Source organism: Bidens hawaiensis, unplaced genomic scaffold (assembly GCF_021521415.1).
Source record: "Bidens hawaiensis isolate Kalapana, Puna unplaced genomic scaffold, B.hawaiensis_p1.1 tig00019676_1, whole genome shotgun sequence".
In the NCBI taxonomy this organism is placed as follows: Eukaryota; Viridiplantae; Streptophyta; class Magnoliopsida; order Asterales; family Asteraceae; genus Bidens; species Bidens hawaiensis.
This window is the reverse complement of record NW_027492988.1, coordinates 13,429-33,925: the sequence shown is the minus strand read 5'-3', so window position 1 is coordinate 33,925 and position 20,497 is coordinate 13,429. Positions and strand designations below refer to the sequence as shown.

Sequence of the window (20,497 nt, the reverse complement as noted above, 5' to 3'; positions counted from 1 at the left end):
TGACCTAAAAGTCAAAGGGAGGTCAACCGGTTCCAAAAGTCATAGTCAAAATGATAATGAGAAATTTTGAAGCAATGAGGTTGTCTGAGAATTTTAAATAGTAGTGTATTAGTGTTTGGCTGTTTGCTACTTGGTTAATCTTGATTCAAAATTAGCCCAAGAGATGTAGAAGAGATATAGGGATGCAATTGGGCTGAAAAGAATTGGAAGTACTAAAAGACTCAGATCTGGGCTTAAGAGTGGAGTTAGTCCAGTTGAAATGATTCGGCCTAAAAACGGAACGAATTTGGAATGTAAAGAAAGATAGTTACAAAATTATGGCATTAAATAATCCGGCTACTGGATGGGTATAAAACTACTTGTAGTTATATGGTAAAACCAAAAATATAAATTAAATGCAAAATATGTTTTTTCTATGATATGCTAAGCATTCAACTTTTTTTCAGAAGTGATTCCTCAAAACTCCTTAAATTTCATAATTCTTAATTTGTTTAGAAGCCTTGTTAGTATGCTGACAAATGTTACACTGAAATGCGCATGTAGGCTAAGTATGCATTGATACAAATGAAACCGTTTCTAATAAGACAGGTTCATGTATAATTTGATGTGTTTAGTGGTATGTTAAGTTGTTATTGTTGCCTAAAGTTTGGTTGCAAGCATTTGTACTTGTTCTTAGGCCATTGTAGGCTATAGTATCTGCCGAAAGTATACGAGCTATATATTAAGTCACACATATATGAAAGGTTTGCCACAAACACATAACCGGGTCAAGGCCGTCTTATGGGCAGACCTATTTTCCTAAAACTTCTTGTGCAAAATATTACATTTGTTAATAATAAACATGCCATTTGCCCTTATTTGTGTCATTGGATTTAAAAAGGTTGCAGTGGGCCGGGTCTAAAATAGCATTAGCTGTTTTTAACTTTCTGTATAATTCTTCAATCAATAATATTGTGCCATTCTGGCATGTTTATCCTTGCTAATTGATACTATAAAAATTAATAATGTTAATTTTGTACTTAGATTCTAGTTAGGTTGAATATTCTTTCTTAATATAAAAATCATATTCTAATGAGCTGTTTCAGGTTTAATAAAATGTGGGGAAGCTTGGTCAACTAGCAGTCCATGTGTTTAATCCATGGTTATAGACCTGGTTAATTGTCACATATTTTTATATCTAAACGTTACTTTTGCCGTTTAATATTTAATCAAGTTTGTTAGAGATAAGGTTTAAAAGTTTGACACATGCAAACTCAACCTACCCGGGCCAAAGATAGTTGGGAAAAATGATGATGAAATTTAAGTTTATATAAAAATAGTATAGTGCACCAATTATGGAATGGCAAAGTTTAGGCCACGAGTATAATGTTACATGCATGCACCATTTATCCAATTGTGATGGGTAACCACTTGCTCAGCCCCACAATTTCATAATTTAGATAAATTCTTTTATGATTTATTATTATATATAAAAGATTTGACATTATCATTATAAGTATATAAAAAAGTTGAATTTTAAGTTATTATCACTGGCTTATATCTGATATAAGCTAAAGCTGAATAAGATTTATTTAGTTGTGATCGGTTTCAAAATAGGACTTCAAAATGACGTGGAGAGGCTTTACCAGTCTTAACACTATGTCGGGGCTTCATGGGAGGGGCAATATATATGGAGATGGGCTTCAAAATTTTCCGAGGCGTTAACGAAGGTAATGGTGGGCCATGTTGCTTTTCATTCACACACACATATAAAGTTGAGGCTTTAAGGGCTTTAGATTATAACAAGGCTTTAAGGTTAAAGCCCCTAATGGCTACATAACAATATAACAGGTTTTAAAGCTCATTTGTAACGCTTACGTCTTGTTCTTGAGGGAATGATAAGAAAGAGAAGGAAATTTATTTTAATTAGGTGTGTTTTTGAGTTGGAAGGAAATTAGAGGAAATGAAAGGATAAATATGTTAAAAAATAGTTATCCTTAGTAATCATCCCATTTTTGGGAGGATAACTTATTGGGAAAATACATTAATTTAATCCCTCATAACTCCTCCTACTCCTTTCTTTTCCGTCCAAAAAAAAACTTAAGAACAACTATTTTTTAACTATCCTTAATTTTCCTTTCATTTCCTTCTTTTAAAAAAACTCAAGAATAGAGTGTTAGTACTTAGTAATAGTATTTAGATATGTTTGTGTTTAATCATACACTTTAATTTTTTACAAACAAAATGATTAGATTCCACCATAATTAAGTCACAACCTTGTTTCCTTTTCTGGCTGTTTGACAAATGGAAGTGATTGATAATTCATATATTACAATTTTTTTATATACGTTTTATCAATACACCACTGGTATATGTGAATAAAATATCATGGCATACAAATCATATTTATTTGAAAGTAACATTTTCTGTCTTTGTTTTATGTTGTAACCTTATAAAAAAAACTCAACAACATACGACTTTTTTGTCTGTTTGTTCTGGTAAAATATTAATACATAGTTTTACTTTTATTTTGTTTTTCTTTATCTAAAATACTTATCGATGTATTTCTTTGTTAGAATGGCACCCAACTCTATTGGTTATACTTGTATACTTATTGACGTGTAATTTAGTACATCTAAATTCATTATTGGTCCGATTAAAATCGAACCTAATTTTTCCAAATTTGTGTGGAACTAAATTGTATACGTATAATTTGTTTAAAGCTGGGTTATGTTTTTTTTTCCAAGCCTAACCTGGAACCCGAATTAAACGCTAAATGTGAAGTCTAGATAGGTTAACTTCTCAAACTTTCAAATAATATTTTGAATTTCTGAATAACCTGAATAAAAATTAATAGTTATTATTGATTAACTTTGATCTTTAATAAGAGTTAACTACAGTTTTAGTAAATCATAAGAGGTCAAATATTTAGATGAAGCACAAGAATTAAATTTAGTTAACTCAACTAAGTTATAGTAATTCAATCAAATCGGGTGAAACAAAAATGGTGAATGACCGGATGTTTTTGCAGTTTGATTTTCTTCAAATAAACTTCATCACTTTTTATATATAACGGTAGATGATTTTGTAAACAAATTTGGCCTTGTTTCTTATTTTGAACCGTATGAATTAGTTGTGAAATTATATATAATTTTGTTTGTTAAAGAACATTAAACTTTGTTATTTTATGTCTATTAGGTGTCCGTCCAGTCCACGTCAAGGTATAAATATTCAGTTTTATATTTAAGACAAATCTTTGGATTCATCAAAATATAAACAAATTTGGTTCGATACTAAGACTATCCACTATGGTGATCATTTCTCACAACCGGTTGCAAGGTGGCACAAAATAACAAAAAAACATTTTAATTAAATAATTGTAAATTCATTTTTGTCCACAACCGGTTGCAACCTAGGTTGTTCTAGCAACCCAAGTTTGCAACCAAACTTTTACATCTAACTTGGTTTTTTCATAAAAATTACAATTTTTAACATTTTTTAAAAAAATGTAACAGCATGGTTTTATTTATAAAAAAATATTGAACATTTTGATATAAATTTGATAAAAAATGAAGCGTATTTTTTTAATAAAATATTGGTTTAGGTTGGGTTGTGATAGTGAGTGAAATATTGAATTGGGTTGGGTTGTATAGGTGGAAGAGAAAGAAATTAGTTTTTTAATAAATGATTGGGTTGGTTTGGATTGTGATAGTGGATAGTCTAATATGATTGATTTGGACATCTAATTATTACTAATATATATTTTGTCAAGTTGATGCCTATGTTAATTATTATGTCAACATCACAATTAGTATTATCTAATATTTGGTATTATATTTTCCATCATTTGATAAGCAATATAATTTCAAATCGCTATAAACTATGATTATATAATTAAACTGTTAGCATTATTAATGAGAATAAGTTTACATGATTTTAATGTCACAATTCGGTAACAATATGATCAAGATTACCCACAAAGCTCTTCAACCCATTTTTTTTCAATGTATTAATGGAACCCCAATGCATTAAGATAATTGTTGCAATAAAGGTAATTAATAATAGTAATAATGCTTTTCACCTGAGTTTATGTTTATGTACTTGGAACTTAAAGCAACCATGAATGAACAAGTTGCAAAAACTTTGCTTAGAAAAAATAATATGTTGCACAAATGATTGATTTGGACATCTAACTATATTCTTGATATTTTGTCATGATGATGTGGTCTATAAAGTATATAAAAAGACATTTTAGTCATTATTTCAAGATCCTGTAAATTATTTAGTATCACAAATAAGTATTGTTTAAATAATAATTTATTAATTTATTTGTAAGTCAGTTTTAACCATTAATTTTTTTTGCATAGATTTTACTCTATTTTGTAAACTTTGGCGGAGTAGCGGCTTCACTTGTCATTTTTATCTTCTAAAAAGCTTCTCTATCGTTTTGAGTTTTAGGAACAAGAAAAATGTTATATTAAGGATAAAACATAAATTAGTTTAGAAGTGAAGCCACAATACAAAAAAGATACCTATTTGATGATAACAGTCTTACTGTAGACGACAAACGAATTGAAATTGAGCATCAAGGAGAAATATATGATTGAGTTTAAAGAAAAAATGTGGTTTACACAAATCGGCCAAGTAATCGGTCTAGCATGTGGTGCAACCTTAGTTTAATCGTGGTTCAACGATGAACGGAACACCAAAATCAATTGATTCGTATCAACATTCTAGATGGCGGGTTCCATATAAACTAGGGCTGATATCGTGTATACCTACCTGTACACGATAAGACACGAACAGAAATGTGTATACCTGTACATGACACGAAAACTTATCATGTATCCGTATCCTAAACACGAACACGTTACTACCTAGCATACACGATAAAACACAATAATACACGATAAGAGTTGTTTAAAACCCCTATTTGACAACCTGTTTAGTGAAACAAAAGTCGTTGAATTTCGTCCATCAGCTCCGCCTCTGAACTCCGGCGTCGCAGCAAGCTATGACGACCGGAGAAAGCACCAGCGGCTGCGACGCCGGAGTTCAGAGGCGGAGCTGATGGACGAAATTCAGGACAAGAGCTACTGGCCGGAGAGGTGTTGATGGCCAGAGTTCAAAAGAGAGAATGTCGTGAGTGGTGACGGTTGAGAAACAGAGAGTGATAATGTTTTAGAAATTAGGGTTTAGGATAACTTATAATTATATATGTATTTAATTATAAAAATCTAATCAAGTACTTAACATGTGTTTAACATGTAAACAAGTATTTTTGTCTGTTTAGACTTAAAAATTAACAGGTAAATTTGTGTCTACCTGTTTAATACACGAAACTTGTTAAGATCTTACATGTTACATGTTAAAGTCGTGTATGTATATGTCGTGTATTCGTGCATAAATTGCCAGCATTATAAACTATGAAATGATCCATGTGCCTTGTATCGAGAGCCTTCCTAATGTGAATCAACAAAAAAAAAGGTATTTGTCCCAAGAATAAATACAATGGTACAAACTACAAAAGAAGGCCATATCAATAGACCACCGTTAGAAAGGAACCAAAAGAAGTAAAGACCAAGCTTTAGGGAAGGGTATTTAGGGGTGTTTGGGATTGCTTATTTCATTGACTTATAACTTATTAACTTTTTAGAAAAGAAATAAAGTGTTTGGGATTGCTTTTGATGTGAGAGGGAAAAGTTAATATATTACATTTTATAACCTATTAACTTATTGAAATTTATAAGAAGGTAAAATAATGAATCCAAAAAGAATCTCAAGATATGATACTAAAAAATAAAATAAAATGAAGATTGTGAATATTAAGTCTTGGAATGTGAACATTGTCGTAGATAAGAGGAAGTTCCAGCTAAGTTTCAACTTTCAAACAATGATTGAGTGAGGCATGATTCATGAAGATTGAAGAAGCTCCTGGCAATTTCTTTTTCTAAAGTATTCATTTTATTTAACAACCAACAAACATAAAATGTCTATGTATTTCGTACGGGTGACCCAATAGCTAAAGGCCACTGCCGGCTGCCCAACCCTGTTGTACGGAGCTCCTAAGCGTCTCAAAGTTATCTCCAGTTCCCGGGGAAAACCCATCCACCCGAAGACTCACTGATGGTAAAACCCGGATGCCCTCGGGATCAAACTAGAGATCACAAAGATCTCGGTCTTCCTCATTGTCATTGAGCCACTCATATAATGTTGTAAGTGAGAATTGAAATTGGGTCTCTGTTAAGAAACCTAAACTCTCTACCACTACACCACGTTAGGAAGGACTTTTATAAAGAAGTCCTATTATTAGAAAAAAAATATTACACTTAAAAATTTAAAGAAAATTACATCACTCATTTTTATTATTGTAGAACTCTTTTATCACATTGGAATTTACATGTAATTTTTCAAATAAACATATGTATACCAAAATTTAGCATATAAAATTTTTGATTTACACGAATAGCAATTAATCGATAACTAGTTGTTGGAAATCGACTAACAATTAATTAGTGATTAGTTTATTACTAGACAAGATTTTTAGTGTATTTTTAGCGTCAATATTATATATTACTTAGAATATTTAATTATACACCTTTTCATACAAGTTTTGTCGATAATATTTTATTTAAACAACGGTATGTATATTAAATAATCCTATCGGTTTAAATAATGTAATTTTGACATAATATTTTTCTTGTTTAAATTTCATACATATTAAACTGGATGATGTGTTATTAATACAGCTTTACAATTATTATCGTATCTATAATATATATAAACGAAGACATAAAAATCCTACGTGTCGTGATGTGGTCGCTCCCTCTTTTTTTGGAGTCACCAGATTTGCTTGATTTTCAAATGGAGGCTTCTCATGCATTTGACCCGAATTCATGGGTATAGGTCTTACCAAACCCAGATATTCCTTAAACGGGTTATAACATCTCATTAAATTAAAAATTATTCTCACCAAATTATTGATGTAAAAATCCTATAAAATAGGATATAATAAAAATTAATATCTTATTTATTTTAAAAAAGATATATATATTATTTAAATTAAAAAACCAATTTGATAGTAAAAAAAAATAAACGGGTCTTGGGTCTTGGGTCTCATCAAACCATAAGTATATTAATAATTTTCATAAATATTATTTATAATTAAAAAACCAATTTTATAGTAAAAAAAAATAAACGAATCTTGGGTCTCATCAAAACCATATAGCTTTTAACCGATTTATAATATCTCATTTATTTGTGAAACAATTTATCATCAAACCATAAATATATTATTAACTTTCATATAATAAAAAAAACATAAATTCAAAAAATAAATAAATATTAGAACAAATAATATAAAACAACCCCGTAATAAGGGGATAAAAACTAGTATAATATAATTTATTATTACACGTAGAAAGACATGATTTCCAAAGTGTCTATTAAAGCAGCGGTGACCCTGTGACTCACGTCATCTCCGGGTTACCTTCCCGTCTCCTACCGTCATTGCACATTGTCCATTTTACCCTTTTCACTACCTCAACTATCACCGTTTATTTTATATTTCAATAAGTCACAAAAGTTTATATGAATTTGTTACAAAATATTAGGTGTGAATAAAACAGAAAAACTGATCCAAAACCAAAAAACCAAGTATAAATAATCAAACCGAAAGAAAAAAATGATGGTTTGGTTTTATATTTTCGTAAAAACCGAATATTCGGTTTGGTTTTGTGTGTAACTAAACCCGAAAAAACCAAACCGAACATTTATAATAACATGCTCCCTCCGTCTCATTAAAGTGTCTAGTTTGAAAAAACATAAAGTTTAAGGTATATTGAATAATTACTTTTTTTTGTTTACCAAATGATAATAATGCATTGGGAAAATTGAGTATATCAATGCTGTTTATTAATGTTAGTTATGTGTGTTTAAATGTAAACTTGAAAACTGGCTGATAAATTTTAAAAGTAAATATTTATAATTGTACAAACAAAAAATAAAATATAGACACTTTTAATAATACAGATGGAGTAATATATAGTTCAACTTTAACCTTTATATTGTTGAAAGCTAATTTTGAAACTAGTTAAAAGATGGGTTTCAACTTTAACCTTTATATATTGTTGAAAGCAAATTTTAAAACTAGTTAAAAGATGACTAAGCAAAATATTTTAATTAATTAGTATATAATTATAACTATCCTTTTATGTATATGTATATCTTATTAATTTGAAAGTCTAAAAAGAAGGAAGAATCATGGGATGATTACAAAGTTATTTAAATGGTTAGGGTATGCAATTAATCTTTCATGAAAAAAAAAACGTTGTTGTTGGTTGAAAGCAAATTCTATATTCGTGTTATTTAGCCTCATTTCCATTAACTATTTCAATCTAAAGTTATAAGTATCAGGTAATCGTTAATTAACAATAAATTCTTACCCAAATTCACTGTTTGTGATTAATTATTTTTCCAGTTTAAAATTTTTCAACTTCAAATGACAAAATCAAATTAAACGAACCAAACCCATTAGAATCTCACATTTCGGTGTTTGGTTCGGTATAGCCCAAAACCAAGTGAAACCGACCCATGCACACCTCATATAATAATAATAATAATAGAAAATAATTCTCCATTTTTTACGGAAAATCGTCTTTATATCAAACTGGCCGTCTCTTTCGTTCGTCTTCATCCTCTGCGGGGTTGATTGTACCTCTGCCAAATTCTCTCAATTTTATTCCTCTCACCCCCTTTGGATCCCTTTAAATCTCTCTAATTCTATTCCAATTTCAATACCCATTACTTTTTTTTATTCAATTTCATTACCCACTTCTTTAAATCCATTTCAATTCATCATCATTTAACCAAATTACACCAAGATTGATCGCCAATTACCTCTTTTCATGGGTTTTCATGCAATTCGATTGTTAAAGCTTTGATCTTTTAGCGTAATTCAATTGGGTTTTCAGCAATTTGGGGTTTTGGGTGTTCAATTTTGGATTTTGAATTCTGGGTTTTGTTAATTTTTATACAATTTCATTACCCACATCATCAATTAACCAAATTACAAAAAAAAAAAAACAGAGTCAAAATTAGACCAAGATTGATCGCTAATCACCTTTTTTCATGGGTTTTCATGCAATTCGATCGTCAAAGTTTTGATCTTTTAGCTTAATTCAATTGGGTTTCCGTCAATTAGTGTTTTTGGGTGTTCAATTTTGGATTTTGAATTGTGGGTTTTGTTAATTTGGGGGTGGAGGATGGATTGCAGAATTTGTCCGGCACCGGTGGACCCGTGGTTGATGATAGGCGGTAGTGGCTCTGGTGGTGGTGGTGGGCAGATGTTGGGTGGTGCGTTTAGCCATGAAAGCGAACATGATTTGGCCGCGATGGTTAGCGATTTCTTGGAGAATGAAAGTAGTTGTGGCGGAGATTCGAGGTGTAGTAGCGATAGCGATTCAGGCTTTTGCGAACTGGCTCCCTGGCTGATAAGATTTCGGTATTTTTACTTTACTTTACACCAATAATTTTAAATTTATCTGATGCCCGGATTTGAACCTGGACCTGCATCGGCAATTATTGATGTTTTTAATTGTTTAATGATTAATACTTTCTTGTGCTTTATGGTTTATAATTTTAAAAAAATGTTCTTTGGGCCCATATGTTTTTATGTTCCCTCTAAAAATGTCAAATTTTGAGGAATGCTATATTTTGGATTATTATCATGATTCACCTTAAAATAGTAATATCTTTATATCAAAATTTGATGAATTTATGTTTGTTGAGTTTCTTTGAATTTTGTTATGTTTAGGTAAAGTAGGTGGATCACAAGAATATCATGATATATGGTTACATTAATATTAGCAGTAGTCTTTAATAAATGCACTTTGTAGTCTTATCTAATTAATATATAGATTAGACGTGTAATGTGTTCCCAAACCGCATTTGCCTAAATGTAATTCGGTGGTTTAATAGGTGTTCTCTCCCTTTAAAGGTTGAGGGTTCAAGTCCCGCAACATGTGGGCTATATGGATTTAGAAGTAGATTATTAGCTTTTAAAGAAAAAGATGCTTTAATTTGATTATTAATTTGCAATGATGCAGTACTACAAGGTTTTGCTGGATCAACATGGGATTGACATGCTGTCAGTGGTTAATTCTTTAATTTTATCGATTAATACCATGGACCTTGAGTTTATGAGATGTGTTTCATGTAACACTAGTTGCATAAGGTTCTCTCTAGTCAAACTTTTAAGGCTTTCCGGTTATGATGCTGCTGTATGCACATCGAGATGGCAGGGTACCGGAAAAGTTCCCGGAGGTAATAAATCTTTAACCTAATATTTCTTACACGCGTATTATAAGAATATAAGTTCACTAATTTATGTTGTATAATAATGCAGGGGATCATGAATACATTGACATTATAAACTATATCGATTCAGGAAACTCTGACCGTTTAATTATTGACATTGACTTTAGAAGTCACTTTGAGATAGCTCGGGCCGTTCCTTCGTACACTCGCTTATTAAACTCGCTTCCTGTTGTTTACGTTGGATCGTTAACAAAATTAAAACAGTTTCTTCAAGTAATGGTGGAAGCTGCCAAATCATCACTTAAACAAAACTCAATGCCACTTCCGCCTTGGAGATCTTTTGCTTATCTGCAATCCAAATGGCACTCGTCTTATCAAAGGCAAATCAGCCCTGATTTAGAGCCCGTTGACCGACAGACAGACCCGTTTTTTGGTCAACGCAAGCTTTGCAATGGGCACTTGAACCGGCTCAAGTCTTTGATCCAGTTTGAGTTGGAAACGGATAGGAATCATTTAAAGATGCCCACGGGTCGGGTGAAGGTTGATAGGTGGAGGATACGAACACCATGAGAGATGTAAAGAAAGAATATTACACGGTAACTAATAATAATAATAATTTAAACCCGCGTCGAGACTGATGCTTTTTTCGGAAGTCCTGATGGGATGGTATACTTGGAATTTTATTTGCACCTGAAGATAAGATATTTGGTGTCTTGATTTGTTTATTTATATTATTATAGGTTTTGGTGGATTTTGTTTTTCATCTTTTGGTGATGATCTGATCCTCAGTGTTTTGTGATGTGGATCTTAACAAGTTTTGGTTTGTTATTTTCTTCTTTTTTACATTTAAATTTGTTTATTTTGTTGAGTTGTTATAAGAGGTTGTTTGGACAATTAATGCTATGTTATGTTATTTGATTTATAGATGGTAAAGTTGGATATAAGATTATGGTTATGTTGTGATTCTGGTTTCTGAATCTTAATTAATGAATGCTTATGATTATTATAATTGGTTGGAAGCAATGACAGCCTGTGCTTCATCTTCTAGTTTTGTTTTCACTAGTATTTGTTATAACCTTTTGAACCAATTTCTTTGTGGGACATTGGTGATAGACTGATTGGGTGTGAATTTTTGACGCAACTTAAACCTAATACGAAATTCGCAAGCTTGAGTTTAGTAAAAACGGGTCCACATCAATTGCAGTGCAATCTAGTTTAGCTAAATGTAAGGTGTTAAGGCAAGTGTAGTGGGGCGACAAAATGAAGGTTTTGGGATGAAAAGGGGCTACAACACTGCCACCCTGGGCTACAAATGTTCGATTTGTGTGTGGGTGTTGGGGGGGGGGGGGCGAGAAGCAGATGTCGCCCATTCTTCATTTTCTTTTATTATTATATAGGGGCCACAACACCATTACACCCAAAAAACAAAAACCTATCCTTTGTTGACTGGGTGCCACATGGCGCAAAACGCCTCATTTTGTAGCCCCTCCACTACATATAGCCTTAGTGTCAAATCCTCGGGCTTGCGGGTTGGTCTATATAACCCATTTTATTTTTTTATTTATTTTCAAATTGTTTTATGCTATAAGTTAAATTGGTTTTTGTTTTATGTTATAAGTTAAATTGGTTTGAGTATTTTACACCAATATTTAATGTTTAAAAGAGAAATTGATATAAGGTTTTATACTGAAAAATGTAACTATGTTATACACATTTGTATCGTTTGCTCTAAAATTCCAATTTTATAGTTTTAGGTTGTGGAAAAGATAATCAAGGTTAACGGAATTCCGTGCCATCATGTGAATATTCTTGTCGTTTTCAGGTTCATGTGTCTAACAGAATTTTGGATTATATGTCAAACTTTTAGGCTCGTGTCAGGTTGGACCGTCAACCCGTGAAACACGACCTGTATAGCACCCTAATTGGCAGTCTGTGACTATGTTCGGTATGGAATTGAGGAATTCTAGTGTGTAAAAGGTTGAACAAAATGAACGGGTTGGGTTTCCTAATGGTTGGGCCTGGTAGCAATGGCCTGGAACACTAAACTCCAATTCGTTTATATATTGCAACTGAAAGCTTATAAAATGGATAATTAATCTCATAAAGAGTTATACCATCAAACATAACATTTCATACCAGGTAAAAAGACATTAATTATTGTGTCCAAATAGTTATCAATGTTATTAATGTGTGTTATATTTCAAAGGAAGGTCATTAACCTGGCATAGAACAACAATATTGGCATATGATAAAAAGCATAAACATCGTCCCCTTGTGATTCACAATCTCACCTTAATAATCACCTCGCTTTAGATCTCAATAGTCCATTGAGGCACATACGCTCACTTTTTAACATAATTACATCCCTTGGGGCACCCCTATAGAGCTCAAAAAAAACGACCAAAATCACACAAAACCATCTCCCAGCGTAGGCTACCTTGACCAACGCAATCTATGCCGAGCTTTGTTGGATTATGCTAGCCATGTTTTATGTTACATTGAACTTATACTGCACTCCTACATCAACTACGTACATTGGAATTGGGATTTCTACTCAAGTGTGAACACCAAACTTCGTGCCTCTTTCACTGCTACGAGTACATAAAGAATTCACACAAAGCAATTCGATTCTCACAAATTTTGGGTTGAAAACATATTAAGACAAGTCACAAATAAGCAACGGCCACACATCACTCTTCTTCTTATTGCCGATTTCTTAACACCTCGTATACTCTTGGCTAATGTTTGATGTTAGCCCCTCAAATTTGAACAAGTACCACAGCTATCTTTATGCAATCTAAGATTCACACATTAGAATTTTGTGCCTTAACTTTCTTACGAATGTTAAGTCCTAAATTTGAAATTTTAGTAGCCCTAAATTTGAACTTTTAAATTAATTCTAAATCTGGTGAGACGATTATAAAAAGGCTACAACAAAAGAATCAATTAAGGTATAACTAAAATGTGAGTTAACTTACGTGTGAATCAAGGTTTAAAAGTGAAAGTTTTAAGAATGGGTTTGGTATCACTCGAAGAAGACTTAATTACATATGAATACATGTTGATTTTTTCACATACTCTTACTTTCAACAACTTATAATCCTATTAAGTTAATCTTTTTAATTTTGAAATATCTATAAAATCCAGTAATTAAATCGTTATAATATAAAAATAATTCCTAATGTCCCTTTTCGAAAGAGAGATTTGAGCTTTGTCTCCATAAAACAACGAATTCTATAAACGCTCTCAACAATCTCGTTAGTTGTGACATGTCATTTGCCGACATGATGAGTTTTTCCGACCAACAAGAAAACAACACATGTCATCAAAACGTTTCAGTTAGTCCAAAAATATTCGCGCGCCCATAAAAATATGGTAAAAACCCTTGAATTAATGGGAACAAAGTGCGACCCGACCAAATAGTTGGTAAATCACTACAATAAGTCGGGCCGACTTCTTTTATAACAGATATCATCTTTTAATCGAATAAAAACGCGTCATCCAGTCTAAAAGACACGTCGTTAACAACAAATTTAAGAAAGAAATACGTGAGACATCGAATAAAACGTGAATCTCTCTCTTAAAGAGTGAGATTTCAGAATTTTCACTATTAATTTCCTTATTAATTTTTAAAACTATAATATATACAGAAAATAATGTATATTAAATATGAATTAAACATTATCTCAAAACTTTATTATTTAATTTTATAAAAATAAAACTAACCGTTAGAGCTATATTATCTTAGATCGAGATAATTCAAAGCTACTTTAATTCAAAGCTTTGACAACCAAACTGCTATCACACTAGAACTCAATCATGGGTACTTCCAAACACCCATCTCTTCTCGTCCTCGTCCTCGTTCTCGTCATACCCGCAACAACCGCAGTCGGTGTAAACTATGGTACGCTCGGTGACAACCTCCCACCACCATCTGAAGTCGCGCACTTCCTCAAAACCCGAACAATCATCGACCGAATCCGAATATTCGACGTCAACACCGACATCATTAAAGCCTTCGCCAACACGGGTATCCTCGTGTCGGTAACCCTACCGAACGGGGACATCCCGTCTTTAACCGACCCGCGTACCGCACGTAGGTGGGTCAGTACCAATATTAAACCGTACTACCCCGCAACTAAAATTCACTACATCTGTGTGGGTACCGAGGTTCTCCACTGGGGCCCACAGACCCTAGTGGACAACCTGGTACCCGCGATGAAAGTGCTTCGTTCCGCACTTGTCAAAGAGGGGTTTGATGAGATTAAGATTTCTAGTCCGCATTCGTTGGGGATTCTTTTGTCTTCGGATCCTCCGAGTAATGCTTCTTTCCGACCCGGGTGGGATGTGGGTAATTTGGCTCCTATGCTTCAGTTTTTGAAGGAGACTAAAGCCGGGTTCATGGTTAACCCGTATACGTATTTCGGGTATTCTCCGGCAAATGCTAATTTTTGCCTATTTAAACCCAACCCCGGGTTGTTTGATAAAGCTACCGGAATAAGGTAAATCATCTACACTTTGTTAATCTTTTATTTTTTAAGAAGGGTAACTATATGTTTTCTAGTTTCCTATAAAACATTGGCTAGGGCCTAGGGGTATAATTCGGTTTAACTAGGGGTGTGTATAGTTCGGTTTCGGGTGAAATAAAACCTATAGCCAACTTCAGTTTTCCGGATCCTTTTAATAAAAATTATGTTTTGATTTTTCGGTTTTAAGATTTAGGAGGTTTTGCAGTTTGAGTTTGATAATTTTTGCTAGAAAAAGAAATTTGACCCAAAATAATATATTTTGTCCTAAATAATTTGGTTAATCAATAACCAGTTGTTTGTAATTATTTAATACATTTGTGTTATATATTTATTTGTGTTATATATTTATTAAATTGATATAAATTATTAAAGAAAAATTAAAATATACAAATTCAGTTCGGTTTAGTTTTTTTAAAATTCAAAATCGAATCATACCGTAAGTCAGTTTAAAAAAAAACTTAAAAGCATAACTGTCGGCTTTTATTTCAGTTTGGTTTTTTCTGTTTGCGTATTTCCAATGTTTTTTTCAAATTCAGATATGGTTTTTGGTTTTCATGCGCACTTTAATATATATATTAGTTTGTAGCCCTCGTATTACGGGGGTTGTTTTATATTGTTTGTTCCAATATTTATTTTTTTAATTGATATTTTTTATTGTATGAAAGTTAATAATATACTTATGGTTTGATGATAAATTGTTTTACAAATAATGAGATGTTATAACCCGGTTTAAAAGCTATATGGTTTTGATGAGACCCAAGACCCGTTTATTTTTTTGCTATGAAATTTGTTTTTTAATTACAAATAATATTTATGAAAGTTAATAATATACTTATGGTTGATGAGACCCTTTTAATTTAAATAATATATATATATATATATTTTTTAAAATTAGAGATTTTATTTTTTATTATATCCTATTTTATAGGATTTTTATTATGGGGGTAGTTTTATATTATTTGTTTTTAATATTTATCTATTTTTTGAATTTTTATTTTTTTATTGTATGAAAGTTAATAATATACTTATGGTTTGATATTAAACTGTTTCACAAATAAATGAGATTTTATAATCCGGTTTAAAAGCTATATGAGTTTGATGAGACCAGGACCCGTTTATTTTTTTTATCATAAAATTGTTTCTTATTTATAATAATATATTTTAAAAGTATCATATATTAATTTTTAATATATCCCTATTTTATAAGATTTTTACATCAAATATTTGGTGATATTAAGTTTTAATTTAATGAGATGTTATAACCCGTTTAAGAAATATATGGGTTTGGTAAGACCAATACCCGTGAATTCGGGTCAAATGCATGAGAAGCCTCCATTTAAAAATCAAGCAAATCTGGTGACTCCAAAAAAAGGGGGAGCGACCACATCGCGACACCTAGGATTTTTGGGTTTTCGTTTATATATATATATATAATATATATATATATAGAAAAAAGTTTAAATAAAAAACAATTGTTTTGTGAGAAGTGTGAGAACAGTTTTAAAATAAAAGAAACCACCTAAATATGACACTATACAATGTAAATATGAAACAATACAATTGTTTAGAAACTACCAATCTCAACCACTAGATCATAGATCCAAGGCCTAGATCTATTCTTATTCTTCTCACAAAAATATTGTTTTTTACATTAACTTTACCCTATATATATATATATATATATATATATATATATATATATATATATATATATATATATAAAAATAAAATAACCAACTACTTAATTTTTTTTATATTAATTTACCTCTTTGAATATTAATCTAATAAGTTTTAACCTTATTGATGAACTAAAAGGTACACAAACCAGTTTGATCAACTAATGGACGCGGTCTACGTGTCAATGAAGAAGCTAGGTTACCCAGACGTCGAAATAGTTGTAGCCGAAACCGGATGGCCGTCTGGCGGCGACCCGGCTAACGTTCATGCTAACCCGGAAAATGCAGCCGCTTATATTAGCGGGTTAATGAAAAAGGTTAACTCGGGTAACGGGACTCCGTTAATGCCGGGACGAAAGTTTGAGACGTACATATTTGCTTTGTTTAATGAGAACTTGAAAGGGCCGTCGTTGGATGAAAAGAATTTCGGGTTATTTCGACCCGATTTTACGCAAGTGTACAACGTTGGGATAATGCACGCGCCACAGGTAATTATTTTCTCCCGACAATTAGTTTGACTAGTTTGAGGTTTCACATGTTAAGTTTGTGGTAAAGTTTGGTTTTACGTTGTACGTGGCGTGTTAACACAGTAGCCCACGCACCGAAAGTTAGATGCCCATGTGCACCTGTCAGATTTATTGATAAAAGTAATATTAAATAAAGACAATAGTGAAAAATACATATAATCGAAATAATTTAGTTAAATTTTCAAAATGACTCGTCAAATAAGAGAGATTTTTGTTTTTTACCCCTTCATGTTGAGATTCACGGCGAATGAGTAACTAAGGTTAAAATTTTTAAAGCTACAAAAATATAATAAACTCATTGTGAAGATGAGATTGGGCTCAAATAACATCGTCACGATGAGATTTGTGTCAATTTAACCGTGACGATGAGTTTTGAGACCAATCTCATTGTCAATGGCGAATGAGGAAATAAGGTTAAAATTATAAAAACTACAAAATCTTAGAAATCATCGACTTCTGAATTTAAGCGTTAACTTTCGAATTTATGCGTGAAGATGAAGTTGGGACATGTTATTTTAGTAACTTTTCAAAATTACTCCCTACAACATTTTTTTTAACTTAATAATCTCCACCACATATATCAAATTAAAAATTATCAAGTATTACTATTAATTTATTTTTATGTATTAATATTATAAATATTTATAATATCTTTTTTTAAACTTTAATAGTATATATATTTATAATATCCTTATTTTACCTATTTATCTTTTACAAAATAAGCCCTAAACCCGAAATAAAAAAAACGCAACTTGTAAAAAAGTAAATATGAAATTCTTAATTTTGTGTTAATTTGGTAATTATATGATTTCAAAGGGTAATATGAAAGTTGGTTTTTCCAAATGGGGGGAGGGGGGGGTGTTTAACAAGCAACCAGGGGGTACGTTTAGCCTGACCCTTTAGGATCCTCTTTTTCAAATGGGTTATTTTGGTAATTTTCCTAAATAATTTTGTGGTTTTTTTATTAAATTATTTAACTGTAGTATCAAGTGGAGTCGTACATGATCATTTTTTATTTTGTTTTACTTTTTGAAATTATGAGATACGTGTTGAATTATTCTATCCGTGTCATGGTAACGACAATTGTATATAAGTCCAACAAGAAAGCTGCTTTTGAGGGAAGAATAAAATATTATAAACGTGGCGTTAGATCTAGGGTTGATCTAGATTGTTCACGATTCGAACTGTATCGAGCCCAGCTAGGCTTTAATTGCCTAATCGGGCTCGTTTACAAATTGAGCTAAGGCAAGTCGACTTGTTTACAACGTAGTTGATTTTAAGTGAGCTTCATTTTCTAGTTTAAAATGGGTAGTCAAGTAAGGAAGTTCGAAGCAGTCTATTAAAACACATGAGTAGTGAGTAATCGATTGCGTACTAGGTCACCAAATCAGTGGGATAATGAAAAAGAAACTAGGTTAACCAGTCACTAAATCAGTTATATTAGGTTTGGGTACTTGGGCCGTATAAAATGTGGGGCGAGAAAAGTAAGAATTGACTCGGATATAAAACATTACAAATTTTGACTAAGGTTAAATGGGCGGAGTCAAGCTAAGCTGATTTGTTCACAAGTTACTATCAAGACAATTTTAAGCGAGCGTTTAGAACAACCCTAGTTAGAGCTCACAAGATTGTTTGATAATTGTAACGTTACGATAAATATAAAACCTAGTTAGAACTCGAATGATCGTTTGATAACTGTCTATATGTCGTTCTAAAAATTAAATAAGAAAACGACCTATTTATATATTATAACCAAATTAACATAATAAATATATTAGGTTCGTTAGTTAAATTAACTAACCTTAACAAACTTTTCCAAACAAACTTATATACAGTATGGTATAAATGGCCTAACTAAACAGTTATAAGAAATTGAATATTATGTTAACTTTATGTGTTTTCATGTACCTTTATGTTCATGTTTGTTCATGTATTTATGTATTAAATAAACAAACATAATTTCTAACCAAACAAACGCTAACAAGAAAATTTGTTCGTTTATTCACAGCTACTAAACCTGTTGAATGTGTCTTGTGTTCAGGATCCTTCTCTGTCACCGGCAGATGCCCCCGCGAATGCACCATCATCCTCCAGTGGTCCTTGGGATGATGCTCCTTTCTTTAACAGAACCACGCCTTTCACTGGCTCACCAAAGCAATCACCACCAGCTTCTAACACCACTGCAAATGCTAACGTTCGTGATTCATCTCTAGGTACCACCACCACAAATGCTGTCCTTGCAGTCAGGCTTGCAAGTATTATCCTTTCGGTCATGGCTTTGTTTCTGTAGATCATATTTTTGGAGTATGGACTATTAGATTACTAGAACACATTAGAGATGTAGTCAACTAGTCATAATTTTTTGGGACTATGTAATGTTCATTTTTTGGCAACTGATGCAGCCTGTAGACATTGTTATTGATATTAAGGATCTGAGTCACTATTTCTAGATATGGCATTTACTGTATTTTTTTCCAATTATGTTATTCTAAGAGAAATTAAAAACTGGAGACAGGGTCTCGTCTCAACTGTAGTAGCCTCTCTATCACAGTAGTATCACCAGATACTTTGGCTTTGGCTATCTAGACACCCGACCCGGCGACCACACCTATACGAGTCATGTAGGTTCATACGACTCGTGTGAGTGGCAGCTTTTTGTGTCAGAACGTTGACCACTTATATGACATGGGCTATACGAGATCCTTTAGTCGGCCACATATCAAATAGTATCGGGCCGTACAAGGTGCTTTGGAATATTATGAGTCAACCCCACACGAGCAGTGTGGTGTCATGCGAGTATCATACGAGATTCTTTTGAATTATCATATACGAGATTAGGTCATGCGAGTAGTATGGGTCAATACGAATACAATGATAGTTTTATGAATAAAATGAACAAGCAGATAAGTCATATATATTGGTTTCGTTAGAATATTATATCGTGTCAAATAAGTAGCGGTGGAATATTATATTGTATCAAATAAGTTAGGAAATCTTATATCGTATCAAATAATTGACAAAATATTGTATCACGTCAAATTATTTCCATCACGAAAAACTATGAGAATCCCGGTACGTACGGCCCAAATACCTATCCTATATATTCATACGAATTGTATGATCCTATAGTATTCGCATAAACAAGTCATAGAGTCATACGACTTGTATATGAGTCCAGCTTGGCACGATGTCGGGGTACAGAATCCCATACGATTCGTATGGACTATACGTGTTTGAGAACTAAGGTTGGGCGTCTTAACAACAGGACCTGATACTTTATCCTATGAAAAAGGAGCCGTAGATGTTTAGATTGCAATATTGTCATAGATTAATAGGTAAAATTATCAAAATAAAATTTGTGTGAAAAATGGTGGTCGTACATATATCTGATATGAAAATTGGCCGCCAAGTCGCCATCCACATTTTAGTTGGGCTTTAAATGAATTTGTCATGCAAAACTAATGGGCCA

General features: G+C 32.2%; 1 protein-coding gene and 1 pseudogene across 2 annotated transcripts; both read left to right on the top strand.

Annotated features, from left to right (window-relative positions):
• Window positions 1–8,879: 8,879 nt before the first annotated feature.
• Window positions 8,880–11,212, top strand: LOC143558964 (uncharacterized; annotated as a pseudogene). Its single transcript, XR_013139837.1, has 3 exons — window positions 8,880–9,481; window positions 10,086–10,302; window positions 10,385–11,212. The product of XR_013139837.1 is annotated as an uncharacterized LOC143558964 (transcript).
• A 2,903-nt stretch (window positions 11,213–14,115) lies between these two features.
• Window positions 14,116–19,331, top strand: LOC143558962 (glucan endo-1,3-beta-glucosidase-like). Its single transcript, XM_077047692.1, has 3 exons — window positions 14,116–14,798; window positions 16,641–16,989; window positions 19,070–19,331. Exons 1-3 carry the CDS (start codon window positions 14,116–14,118, stop codon window positions 19,316–19,318), a joined length of 1,281 nt encoding a protein of 426 aa, XP_076903807.1. The 3' UTR covers window positions 19,319–19,331.
• Window positions 19,332–20,497: the final 1,166 nt, after the last annotated feature.